At 70.4% G+C, this 11,180-nt stretch overlaps 1 protein-coding gene across 1 annotated transcript; it reads right to left on the bottom strand.

Annotated features, from left to right (window-relative positions):
• Positions 1–108: 108 nt before the first annotated feature.
• Positions 109–10,511, bottom strand: DGKQ (diacylglycerol kinase theta). The gene is made up of 23 exons (XM_052641960.1): positions 10,238–10,511; positions 8,395–8,474; positions 7,728–7,827; positions 7,296–7,381; positions 7,101–7,226; positions 6,718–6,871; positions 6,571–6,642; positions 6,371–6,471; positions 6,077–6,297; positions 5,899–5,989; positions 5,750–5,804; positions 5,591–5,652; positions 5,162–5,312; positions 4,635–4,772; positions 4,039–4,154; positions 2,644–2,795; positions 2,379–2,527; positions 2,092–2,270; positions 1,794–1,894; positions 1,546–1,692; positions 1,255–1,366; positions 514–666; positions 109–293 (listed from the first exon to the last, which is right to left on the bottom strand). The coding sequence occupies exons 1-23, from the start codon at positions 10,509–10,511 to the stop codon at positions 192–194; spliced, it is 2,922 nt and encodes a 973-aa protein (XP_052497920.1). The 3' UTR covers positions 109–191.
• Positions 10,512–11,180: the final 669 nt, after the last annotated feature.

Below are 11,180 nucleotides of genomic sequence, written 5' to 3'. Positions count from 1 at the left end.
CCCAGCTCAGGGGCCCAGAGGTGGCAGAGGGGCTCCAGAGGGGTGCGTGTCCTCCAGGACAGCAACCTGGGCCCTAGGGAGCCCCTCACCACCCACCCAGCAGTCTCCGTGTGGCATGGGGAAGAGACAGGCCAGAGGCCACGGCTGTGGGCACATCTGTCCACCGCTGACCGCTGCTCCCGGACACACCACTACTTGGGGTCCCCTTCGGGGGCTGGCGCCCCATCTGCTCGTGCGTCCCTGGGTGGCCCTGCCTTCCTGGGCTTCTGCTTCGCCTTCCTGAGCATGTGGACCTGTCCCAGGGCACGCAGGGGCGGTCACAACTCAGGCCACCTGGCCACAGGGCCCAGAGCCACCACCCCTGTCTCAGCCAGTTTCATGGAAGGGGACGGAGTGGTGGCTAAGGGCTGGCCGCCTTATCCGGCCCTGTGACCTCTCAGGGTCAGAGAAGAGCCAGCCATGGCTGGACTGCCCACCAGCCACAAGCCTGCTTCCCAGTCCACTCTGATGTACCTTAGGGCCCGCAGCCGAGATGATCAGGTGCCCAGGAGCCTGGACCCAGGGTTCACCGTCCACCTGCACGGGCGTGGCCTTGAGGAGGGTAACGCGGAAGTAGGAGCCCTGGGCAATGCGGATGCCCGAGCGCAGCCCGCTCTGGACCTGGCCCTGGGGAAGGGGGGCCAGGCTCAGCAGGCGCAGGCAGCACCGAGGGTCTGCTCTCCACCCCCACGCTCCCCGTGGGCACACCCCAGGCCCCAGGCCCCGGTCTCCCAGCACCCACACTCCCCGTGGGCACACCCCGGGCCCCGGTCTCCAGCCCCACGGTCCGCGCGCGCACACCCTGGGCCCCAGTCTCCCAGCACCCACACTCCCCGTGCGCACACCACAGGCCCCGGTGTCCCAGTCCCATCTCCCCATGTGCACGCCCCGGGCCCCGGTCTCCCAGCACCCACACTCCCCACGCGCACACCCCGGGCCCCCGTCTCCAGCCCCCACGCTCCCCGTGTACACACCCCGGGCCCCGGTCTCCAGCCCCATGGTCCCCGTGCGCACACCCCAGGCCCCGGTCTCCACCCCCACGCTCCCTGTGTGCACAACCGGGCCCCCGTCTCCAGCCCCCACGCTCCCTGCGTGCACACCCCGGGCCCTGGTCTCCAGCCCCCACGCTCCCCGTGCGCACACCCCGGGCCCCGGTCTCCAGCCCCCACGCTCCCCGTGTGCACACCCCGGGCCGTCTCCCAGTCCCATGCTCACCATGTGCACAACGCCTGTCACCCCCACCACCTCCAGCAGCCCGTCATCCATGCGCGGCTTCTCGAACCTCGAGTCGCTGTCAGAGCCCCACAGGTCGGCCCCTGAGCCCCAGCTGCATGAGAGGGAGGGGCACAGAGGTCAGAGGGAGGCTGGACAGGAGGGCGGGGTCCAGAGCCTGGGAGCCCTGTGTGTGGGGGGCACGCAGGCCAGAAGGAGACTGGGCAGGAGGGTAGGGACTGGAGCCCCGTGCATGGGGCAGGCAGGACAGGAGGGCGGGGGCGGCGTGGGCACCTGGGGATGTTGATGAAGATGAGCCCCTCGATGCTGGGCAGCTCCACCTCCTGCTGCTCCACCTGCAGCCGCAGGGCCCTGTGCAGGCTGCGCGAGTGGCTGATCTTCTGCAGGCCGACCCGCACGTACACGCCCTTGTTGTGCAGCCTGGCAGGGGACTCGGCGTCACGAGGGGCCCCCGCCCCTGGTCACGGCTGGTGAGCCCCCAGGAAGTTCCGGGAAGCGCCGCACCGCCCTTGCGTCCTGACCTGCTTGTGAACTTGCCGGGCTCCTCCTCCCGTGCCTGGTGGAAGTCCAGGCTCAGCTCTGCGTCGATGCCAATCCCACAGTAGTTACTCATCTGCACGATCTGAGGGCAGGACGTGACTCCCTTGGACCCTGTCGACCCCAGGGGCTCCCCGCTTCCTGTGAGCCCAGCACCCGTGGCCCTGCTCTCAGCTGCCCATCCGCCTGGGAACAGCACTCAGAGCAACGCTGGGGAGTGGCCTGGATGAGGACAGACTGCTACCCACAGGGCACCACACCCTCGCCCGGGCACGCTGGTACCTTGGGGGGCTCTGCATCTGCCTCGCTGTCCTCCCCGCCAGCAGGCTCGTGAGCATCCAGCAGGATGGTCCAGCGGTCCACAAGCACGGCGTCCGCCTCGTCCACTGACAGCAGCACGGAGAACAGGTCCTCCCCGCTGTAGCCCGCGCCCCAGCGCAGAACCCGGCCCAGGTCGTTCCCTGGGAGCCACAAGACGGACTGCCTCCACACCGGCCCCGCCGCGCCGCCCCCACCCCACCCCACCCCACCCCCTACCCCCCACCCCCCTGGCGTGCCGGCGACCCCACCTGTGCCCAGGGGCAGGATGGCTACAGCAGGCTCCGGGCAGGCCAGGCGGTGCCGCACGTCCTCCAAGGCGGCGAGCACCCAGCCCACGGTGCCGTCCCCGCCGCACACCAGCACTCGGAAGCAGGGCACTTGGGAGAACACGTGGAGCCTGGCAGCAGGGAGACACGGCGTGTCCGCCACCGCCAGAGACCAGCGGGACACAGCCGCCCCCGGGGCAAGAGAGCGGCGGCGAGGGTCCCGCCCTGCCCCTCCAGGCGCGCTCACCCGGGCAGCGGCCCCCCATTGGTCAGCTCGAAGACCTGGTGGGGGTTGAGCAGCTTCCGGAAACTGCAGAGCAGGTCACGGCCCTTGAGTCCTCCACTCCTGGGGTTCACAAACACGAGCAGGGGGCGGCAGTCTGGGGCCAGCTTCGTGTGCTGACGGATGCGGGCTGCGTCAGGGGCTGCGGGACGGCCCCCGGGGCAAGCCGGGCCTCCCCCGACCCGCAGCCCGCCCCCCACGCCGGTCTGGGACTGGCCTTCCTTGGGAGGGAGGCCATGTGGCCACCCCCAGCAGTAGAGAGAGCACCCACAGACCACTGGCCAACGGGCAGGGACGGTGCCTGGAGCCTGAACATGGTGCCCCCTGCCATGACGTGTCTTCAGGCCCCACCCCCGCCTGGCCCACGGGCCCAGGAGTCCAGGCGGGAAGGCCACCGGGACCCGCCCGGCAGTCAGGAGGGGCACATGGGCACACAGGGCCGCCCCGCACCTCACCCCAGCGAAGGGTAAAGGCCCTCCCCACACACAGCAGAAACGGCACTTGAGAGCAGAGGTCCCCAGCTGGTGGGGGTGGGGGGCCGGGGTCTCCGCACGGTGGGGGAGGGGGGCTGGGGTCCCTGCCACGGGAGCCGCTGGGTAACGAGGGACAGACAGGCACAGACACCGTGGGCAGTGGTGGCACACAACTCGGCCATGGCTCCAGGCTGTGGGCGAGCAGAGGGCGTGTGTGCGCCCCCGGGGCAGGGCGGCCTGCAGGCAGCACTCACCCCATTCGCCAGGGCAGGCAGCTGCCGGGGAGAGGGCCGGCAGGGCTCACCTGTCTCTGGCCACAGGGCAGGCGGAGGATCCCCGGGAGGGCCCGCCATCGCCGCGCCCTTGTCTGGATGGTTGGCCAGGGCAGCAGAGACCGCAAGGTGTGGCCCCCAGCCACAGCCCGAACTCCTTCTGCTGTAATTCTGCCTGACTCGAGCTAGGTCGGGGGCCACAGACACCCTTGGTGATGGGAGGCGCCCTTGGCAGCCCACAGGGCTGAGGACCAGAGGTGAACCAGGGCACAGAGCAGAGGACAGGGTCTGCTGGGACTTCGGGACAGCCTCGGGCATCGGGGAGGATCACCTACTGAGGAGGCCCACGGTGCGAGCAGGGTCCGGGGGCCTCCCAGGCAGGGCGAGTGGGGCCAGGCCCCACGACCGCACCACGGCTGCCAGCGCAGTCACACACGTGACAGCTTGAGGACGTGCGCCCTGCAGGGCCGGCCAGCCGGGGCCAGGTCAGACCTCAGCCCCTCCCAAGGAGTGAGCTGGCCTTGCAGCAGACGTTTGGACTTTGCTCCAACGGCCCAAGATAAAGACAAACCGCATGGGAGCCACACCCCCAGACCCGCCTTGGTGCCACTCACCAGCACCTCTGGGAGCACCAGGGCAGTCAGTGGCCGGCTGCGCACAGCTGTGTCCCTGACCAGCATGTACAGCCGCTCGGCCTCCGCGAAGCAGGCCACGTCCAGCACCACAGCACCTGTGGCAGGTGGGCGGTGAGCTCGGGTGCCTGTCTGAAGGTCCTGGCCCCCACAGCGTCTTGGGCCAGGGCCCCGGCTGCGGGGGAGTGACCCCAGTTCTGGCCACGCCCACTTTGGGCCAGCCTGTCCCAAGGCATGTGTGACTCCTTCCCCTGGGGGAGGCCTTCAAGGACGGCTAGGCTCAGAGATGGGAGATGCTGGGTGGACGGAGCAAGGCTACCGGAGGTGGGGTGGGGCAGACACACCCCAGGGCCCACAAGAGCCACAGAGGGTGTTGGGAGCTGCTGTCAGCCCCCAGAGGGGGGACACGCGCCCCACGACACTGTCCTCCTGCTGGGGAGATCTAAAGTTTCCCAGGATAAACGCTGGAACCCGCGAGCAGGACAGGCTGTGGCGAGAATGTTCTCTGCACCTCAGTCACATTTTAGCAAAAGCATCACAGCTGGGAGCCGGGAAACAAACACCAAGGTTTCCCCTACCTCTGGGCCCCCAACGAGGTGAAGCCAGAGGGTGGGGCTGCCCCGCCTGCTCTGAGGGTGACCTTTGACCAGACCTAGCCTCGGTCTGCAGCGGCTCACCTTGGGCGGAATACACGTGGCTCACGGTCACCGAGGCAGCTGCAAAGATGGGGGGACTGTGATTGGATGCCGGGGACTGGCCCCCAGGGCCTGTGGCCACCCAGCCTCCCAGACCAGAGAAGCTCACACCTCCCTTAAGGGAAGCTCACTCGCCCAGAAGTGCCCCCTACTTCAGGCACAGGGCAGCCCCAGGGCCCAGATCAGGAGGCTCAGAAACCCTCCAGAGGAATAACAGGCCCTGGGCCTCAGACGTGAGGACAGAGATCCTCTTGTCAGGAACCAGTCTGGCACGTGACTGAGGGACAGAGGAGCAGGAGGGCCCCACCTTGGCGCCGCAGCCCCCGGCCCCCCCTCAGGACTCCTGGCCTCTCCCCGACCCTGGCCAGGTGCCCCGCCAGTCCAGCGCACGGCAGTCCAGGCAGGCGCACCTTTGCTGGCGACGGCCTCATCCAGCAGACTGCGGTACTCCCGGGGGGACAAGCCTGGGGGCAGACCGCCCACAAACAGAGAGACGCGCGGGGCCAGCACGCTGTTCTCAGCCACGTAGAACCGCGTCTGGCTCATCTGCCGCAGGGACGTCTGCAGGGAGGGGACGCTGAGAGGAGCACCAGGGACACCCCCCGCTCTGCCAACAGGGGCCAAAGGGGAGACATCCCAGGCCAAGAGCCCTCAGAACAGGGGAGGACAGGAGAGGAGGGACACACGGGGACCTCGGGAGGGGAGGCACTTCGGGCCAGGACGGCCAGCTGCCGGCCAGCGCGGACTTGGTGTCCTCAGGGCAGACTCCCTGTCTGCAAGGGGCAGGCCGTGCCCCAAGGCCAGCGGCTCCCCGGGGGACAGTGGCCACACCCACTGACCTGCCGGATCTCACGAAGCCTGTCCAGCATGAGCTCCTCGTCCGCCACCACCATACGCTGGACTGCGGGGTTGAGACGCCACCGTTAGCCCCAGACGCCCAGGTGTCCGGGAGCCCCTGGGCAGACGCGGTCAGGGCGTGGGCCAGGCTGCCCCCTCACCTTGTCTGCTGCCCATGTGCACCTCTACCAGCTGGAAGCCCTCGACCCCCTCGGCCTGTGGGGGTACAGTTCAGGGTATCAGACCTAGACGGGACCCTGCCACCCCAAGACTTTGGCGGGGCGGGCACACGGGCGGGGCGGGCACGCACCTGGCATCCGAGCAGCGGGAGGACCTCCAGCACCACGCTGCGGGCAGTGCTCTGTGGGGTCACACGGATGGACACGTAGGCCACACCCACCCTGCAGGGGACACGCTCAGGAGCTGGGTAGGCAAAGCCCGCGCTCCTTCCCTCCACCCTCCACGGCCCTGCTGGGACCTGGTCTCACTTGAGCCAGGCCGGGTAGATCTTCAGGATCTCCTGGGTGCGGGGCAGAGCGCGGAGTACCCAGGCCTCGGGAGCCGCTCTGCAGCCCTCCTCCTCAGCGGGCCCCACGCTCCAGACCTTTCCCGCAGCCTCGGTGTCGCCAGGCTGCGCAGGTGTGGGGACCGCCTGCAGCTGGAAGCCCTGAGGATCCTCGGGGATGTAGTAAGCCCGCAGAGCCGCCTCCTGCGAGAGGGGAGCAAAGGTGGGGCCTGGCCTGTGGGTGCCTCCCGTCCCCCATGGCCGGGCCCCCTCTTACCAGCACCTCCTGGCTCCGGGCCAGGCGCGGGACCGTGACTACACGAAAGTGGTTTCGCTGCATCGCGTCGCTGCCGTCAAAGATCTTCAGAGTCTGCTTGCCTGGGCCGCAAGAGAGCACGTGCAAGTCCGTGGAGTGAGGGCCGGTTCGGGGGAGCGGGACCCGGGGTGTGGGAGCGGGGACAGCCAGGGGCCACTTACCGGACTCAGGCGCCCCCACCTCTCGGCCCGGGCCGGCGGAGACGGTGCCGTCGGCGCTGTCCTCCCCATCCCCTGCGGGAAGGTCACGGCCGGCCTCAGTCAGGGCCCGGCCCCGCGCCGGCCACCCCTCCCCGCCGCCCCGCTCACCGGGCTCCGGCGCCGCGCTCCCGGGGATCCGGAAGCAGTGCATCTTGCTGAAGTTTCGGGACAGGAGGCGCACGCACGCGGGGGGCAGGACGAGGGTGCGCAGGCGCCCGAAAGTGCACTCGGGGGCGAGCGCCGCGGAGCAGACCGAGTGGGCCTGCAGGGGAGCGGGTGCGGCTCGAGCGCGGGGCTCCGGCGCAGAAGGCCAGGCGGACCCACCCCGAGTGCCCCCAGCCAGAGACCTGAGTCTCCCCTGCACCCTCAAAGGCCGGAGGGCAGCGCGATCCAGACGAGCTGTGCCGAAGACCCAGGACCCGGTCCTGCGGCATAGCCCAGACCCCCGCGCGCCAGCCCCGCCCCGCAGAGGCCCCGCCCCGCGCGCCCACCTGGACGCCGCACCACTCGCAGCGCACGCCGGCCGGCACGTCCGAGGAGCCGCAAGTCTTCCGACAGAGCTCGCAACGCGCGCCGGACGGCAAGATCCCCTCCCGCCAGTGGTGGAGGTGCGCGTCCTACGGAGAGCGCCGTCAGCGGCTCGTCCGGCCGCGCTCCCCGGCCTCCCCCAGGCCCCGCGCACTCACGTGGTCGCGGTGCCCGTCCTGGTGGCACTGGCGGCAGTCGCTGCAGGCGAAGGGCACACAGTCGGGGTGAACGTGCAGCTCACACACTGGGGGGCGGGCAGGGTTAGGGGGCCTCTGGTCGCTGCCCACCGACCCTGCCCGCCCCCTGCTCGGGCCTGGGTCTGCCCCTCCCCGGACCTCACTTTCCTGAACGTTTGGGGGCCCGTGGTGAGAGACAGGAGCACCCTCGACCCCGCGGCAGGATGGGAACCGGCTTCTCTGCGTCTCTCCCGCCTAGCCCACCTCTGCACGCAGGGGGCGGCCCTGCGATGGCCCGCACCCACCTCCCCGCCCCCTACCCCAGACCTGCGGCCCGACCGCATCGGGGGCGGGGCCGCCCGGGCCGCAGAGACCAGGCCCCTGGAGCGGGGCCACGCGGGAGGCTGGCGGTACCTTCGCAGCGGAGGCCCGGCGCCTCCAGGCCCTTCCGGCACACGGAGCAGAACCTGCGCTTCCAGAGCCCCCGGGGGCCGAAGCAGTGGGCCACCGGTACCTGGGAGGGACAGAGCGCGGCCTCAGCCTGGGTCCCCAGGCCCCCCTTCCTCTCTGCCTAGGGAGCTGCCATCACCAGCCCTGGCCCCTCAGTCCTCCCAAGCCCTGCTGACCGGGTCCTGTGTGTGCCTCGGGGCCCCTCCATGCTCCCAGGGGATCCTGCTGGGGACCACCCGGCATGCCGACTCCGCCGTTCCTTGTGCGGGACTGACTGGGGGCAGCCCCAGGGCGTGACCTCAGACAGCCCCTTCTGCAGCTCAGGCCCAGCTGCACAGGTCCTGGCGACCCCCAGGCCTGTTCCCCTTGCTGATACATTTGGGGCCAGCTGGATCGAGTACAGATGGAGGGAAGCACAGCCACAGGCTGCTGGGTGCCAAGGACCCCAGAGAAGGCAGGGTCAGAGCCCTGGGGAAGGGAGGCCCCCTGCTGCCCTGGGAGTGGCTCTGGGGCAGGGATGCAGTGCGAGGGGGCCACTCCCAGCCCAGCCCCCACCACAGGAGCCGGGCCCCCAGACCCTCTGCGCCCTCCCCCCAAAGGCGCAGGTGCAGCTGCCGAGCCCCATACGCACGCGGACCAGGCTGGGAGCCACGCTCGTGCAGGGGGTCTTCACGTGTTTCAGGCACTTCTCATGGGACATGAAGTTGCAAACTGTGGGAACGAGAGCCCTGTGAGTTGGCCCCTGTCCTCCCCAGGAATCAAGAGACCCCAGGGCTTGGCATGTGGGAGGGAGGCCGCGCCAGGGCAGACAGCTTATCACAGAGGGCCCACCCTCACACTCTCCCAGACCTTCCTGAGCCTAACCCTGGCCATCGGGGTAGGGAGAGAGCGTGGAGACAGCCTGGTCCTCGGCCCCACCCCCAAGAGCTGAGTGAGGAGCAGCTTCGTGGCTCTGGCCATCCGGGATGACCATGCGCTCTGGTGTCCTGAGTGGGCCCTGTCCACCCCCCACCCCCCACCCCACCCCCTACACACACAGGCCCAACTCCTTCCAGTCTCCACTGGCAGTGGGTAGACAGGCGGGGACTTGGCCACCTCCTGCATCTCTGCCTGCCCCTAGACCAGCTTCTCCAGGGACACTGTTCCCTCGCTCCACACAACTGCATGCACCCCTAATTACCCCTCCCACACACAAGGTGCCTGTCCAGACCAGAGCCAGTCTGACGGACCAGTATGCGCCGCCCCCGAGGGCAGCTGGCCCTGCCTGGAGAGGCAGATGGCCCAGAGCTCACAGAGGGCCCACCCTCACACTCTCCCAGGCCTTCCTGAGCCCACCGGGAGGCAGCAAGGGGGCGCCCCCCATCCTGGGGAGGGCACCCTCCATCCTGGGGAGGGCACCCTCCATCCTGGGGAGGGCACCCTCCATCCTGGGGAGGGCACCCTCCATCCTGGGGAGGCCTGCAGCAGGGTGAGGCGCCCGCCTGGCACAGCCTCGGAAGGCGGCCGCTCTGGACAGGTGGTGCTCAGCTTCCTCCTCTGGCCCACAGAGAGAGCCCCTGCTCCTCACACATCCTGGGTGCTCCCTGGCAGGGGAAGGCGCTCTTCCTCCCACACCCTTGCCAGGCCTCTCTGCGTGCCGAGGTCACCAGCTCACCCTCCGGAGCTGGGGAGAGTGTCTGCACATCACCCCCATTTCCCTTCCGTAAGCTCCTTCGCCCCTCAGACCCAGCGCCCACCAGCAGGAGGTCTTACCTGTGTGGGGGACCGGCTACTTCCCTGGCAGCTCCTCCCCCCAGACCCAGCCCAGCCGCCTCAGCACACCAGGCCCCAGGCTCCTGGGTCCCCAGAGCCCCGGACCTGTCTCCCTGGGCAGGGCAGGGGTGCCCCGCCCCGTCCTGCCCCCCGCTGAGACGCGTGTGTCAGCCGCCCAGGAGCCAGAGGACGGAGGGCCTCCCCGCCCGACCAGGCTCGCTTGGCGGCTGGGCTGGGGCCCTGTCGGGGCACGTCACACTTGGGGTGGCAGGCCTGGCCCAGCTCCCTGGGAGTCTGAGCCCGGGCAGCCCTGTGGGCAGCAGCACACGCCCAAGAGAGAGCAGACAAGCAGCAGCCCCGGGAGCTAGTGGTCCAGGCCGGTCCCGCCTGGCCACGCACGCTGCTGGCCCTTGCACCTGCCCAGGGTTGGCTGGCCTCGTCCCCAGCCACTGCAGCGGGCGGCTGTCGCGCTCTTCCCTCAGCGGGTTCCAACCCAGGTGAGGACGCCCAGGGAGCGGTTCTTTCCCTCATCGTCCTGGGGAGGGGCCGCGGCCGCTTGACGCCCCCAGACCCCGCGAGGAGCTGGTCTTCATAGCCTCCACCGGGAGGTCTGGGCCTGGCAAGCTCCTGCCCCGAGGGCAAGGGGCTCTGTCCCGGGGAGGCCCCTGCTGGAAGTGCAGAGAGCCGGGGCTGGGGTCCGCGGTGGGGTCTCGGGCGCTCACCGTCACACAGGATGCCGGCCAGCCCCCAGATGAAATCGGAGCAGAGGTGGCAGAAGGTGGGCTTGGTAAGCGTCACCTTCCTGAAGCTGTGACTCGGCGCGGCGGGCCCTGGGGGCCTGGCGCCCGACCGCTCCGGCCCCGACCCCGGCCCGGACCCTGGCCCCGATCGCGAGCGGCTTCCGGCGCCCAGCTCAGGGCTGGAGGTCGGGCTGCCAGGGCGCGGGGAGCCGCCGCCAAGCCATCCTCGGGCCCCGGGCTCGGCCGCCGCCGCCATCCCCAGCCAGGGCGGCCCGAGCCCCGGCGGCGGCCGACTGCGGGCTGCGCGCTGTGGGCAACCGGGGCTGCCGTCCCCGCGGTCCCCGCGGTCCCCGCGGTCCGCGCCGGGCTTCCGACTGCGCCCGTGCTCACTGCGCAGGCGCGCGCCCGTGGGGCGGGGCCTTGGGCGGGGCCGGCCCGGGAAGGGGCCTGGCGGGGTGGGGCCTGAGGCGTGGGCGGGGCCTGAAAGGGGCCGGCCTTGGGAAGGGGCCGGACGGGGTGGGGCCTGCGGGTGGGCGGGGCGTAGGTGGGGCCGACCTGCGGAGCCAGGGAGCTGGTCCACCTCCTGGGTCCAGCCGGCGGGTGGATGGGTCTGGTGGTCCGACGGAGCAAGCACAAGACCTCCACACACCGATGCAAAGTGTCTGCACCTGCGGCGCTCAGGTGCACGCCTGTGCAGACGGACGCCTCCCACCCGGCCCTGGGATCCTGCCCGTTGTTCCGTGCGACCCGGCAAGCGTGTGGCACAGCCCCAAGTACTCAGAGTAGGGCCTAGAGGGGACCCCGTGTGGAGTCAGAGGGGCCGGGAAGGTGTTGGTGTCTCGGGGTGGGGAGTGTTCCCAGGGTGAGGTCCTGGGCCCCAGTCTGGCCGCGCATGGCGGAAGATATGGCCGTGGGTCTGGGCGGG

This window comes from Budorcas taxicolor, chromosome 6, assembly GCF_023091745.1.
Source record: "Budorcas taxicolor isolate Tak-1 chromosome 6, Takin1.1, whole genome shotgun sequence".
Lineage (NCBI taxonomy): Eukaryota > Metazoa > Chordata > Mammalia > Artiodactyla > Bovidae > Budorcas > Budorcas taxicolor.
Note: the sequence above shows the minus strand (reverse complement) of the source record. Positions and strands in the feature narration are given on the sequence as shown.

Excerpts from the sequence above, each read along its gene's own strand:
- DGKQ (XM_052641960.1), bottom strand. The coding sequence starts at position 10,511 with ATGGCGGCGGCGGCCGAGCCCGGGGCCCGAGGATGGCTTGGCGGCGGC. Across the intron at positions 8,475-10,237 it reads GGCCGGCATCCTGTGTGACG|TTTGCAACTTCATGTCCCAT; the intron begins GTGAGCGCCCGA and ends TCGTTCCCACAG. Across the intron at positions 6,872-7,100 it reads GCGAGTGGTGCGGCGTCCAG|GCCCACTCGGTCTGCTCCGC; the intron begins GTGGGCGCGCGG and ends GCTCCCCTGCAG.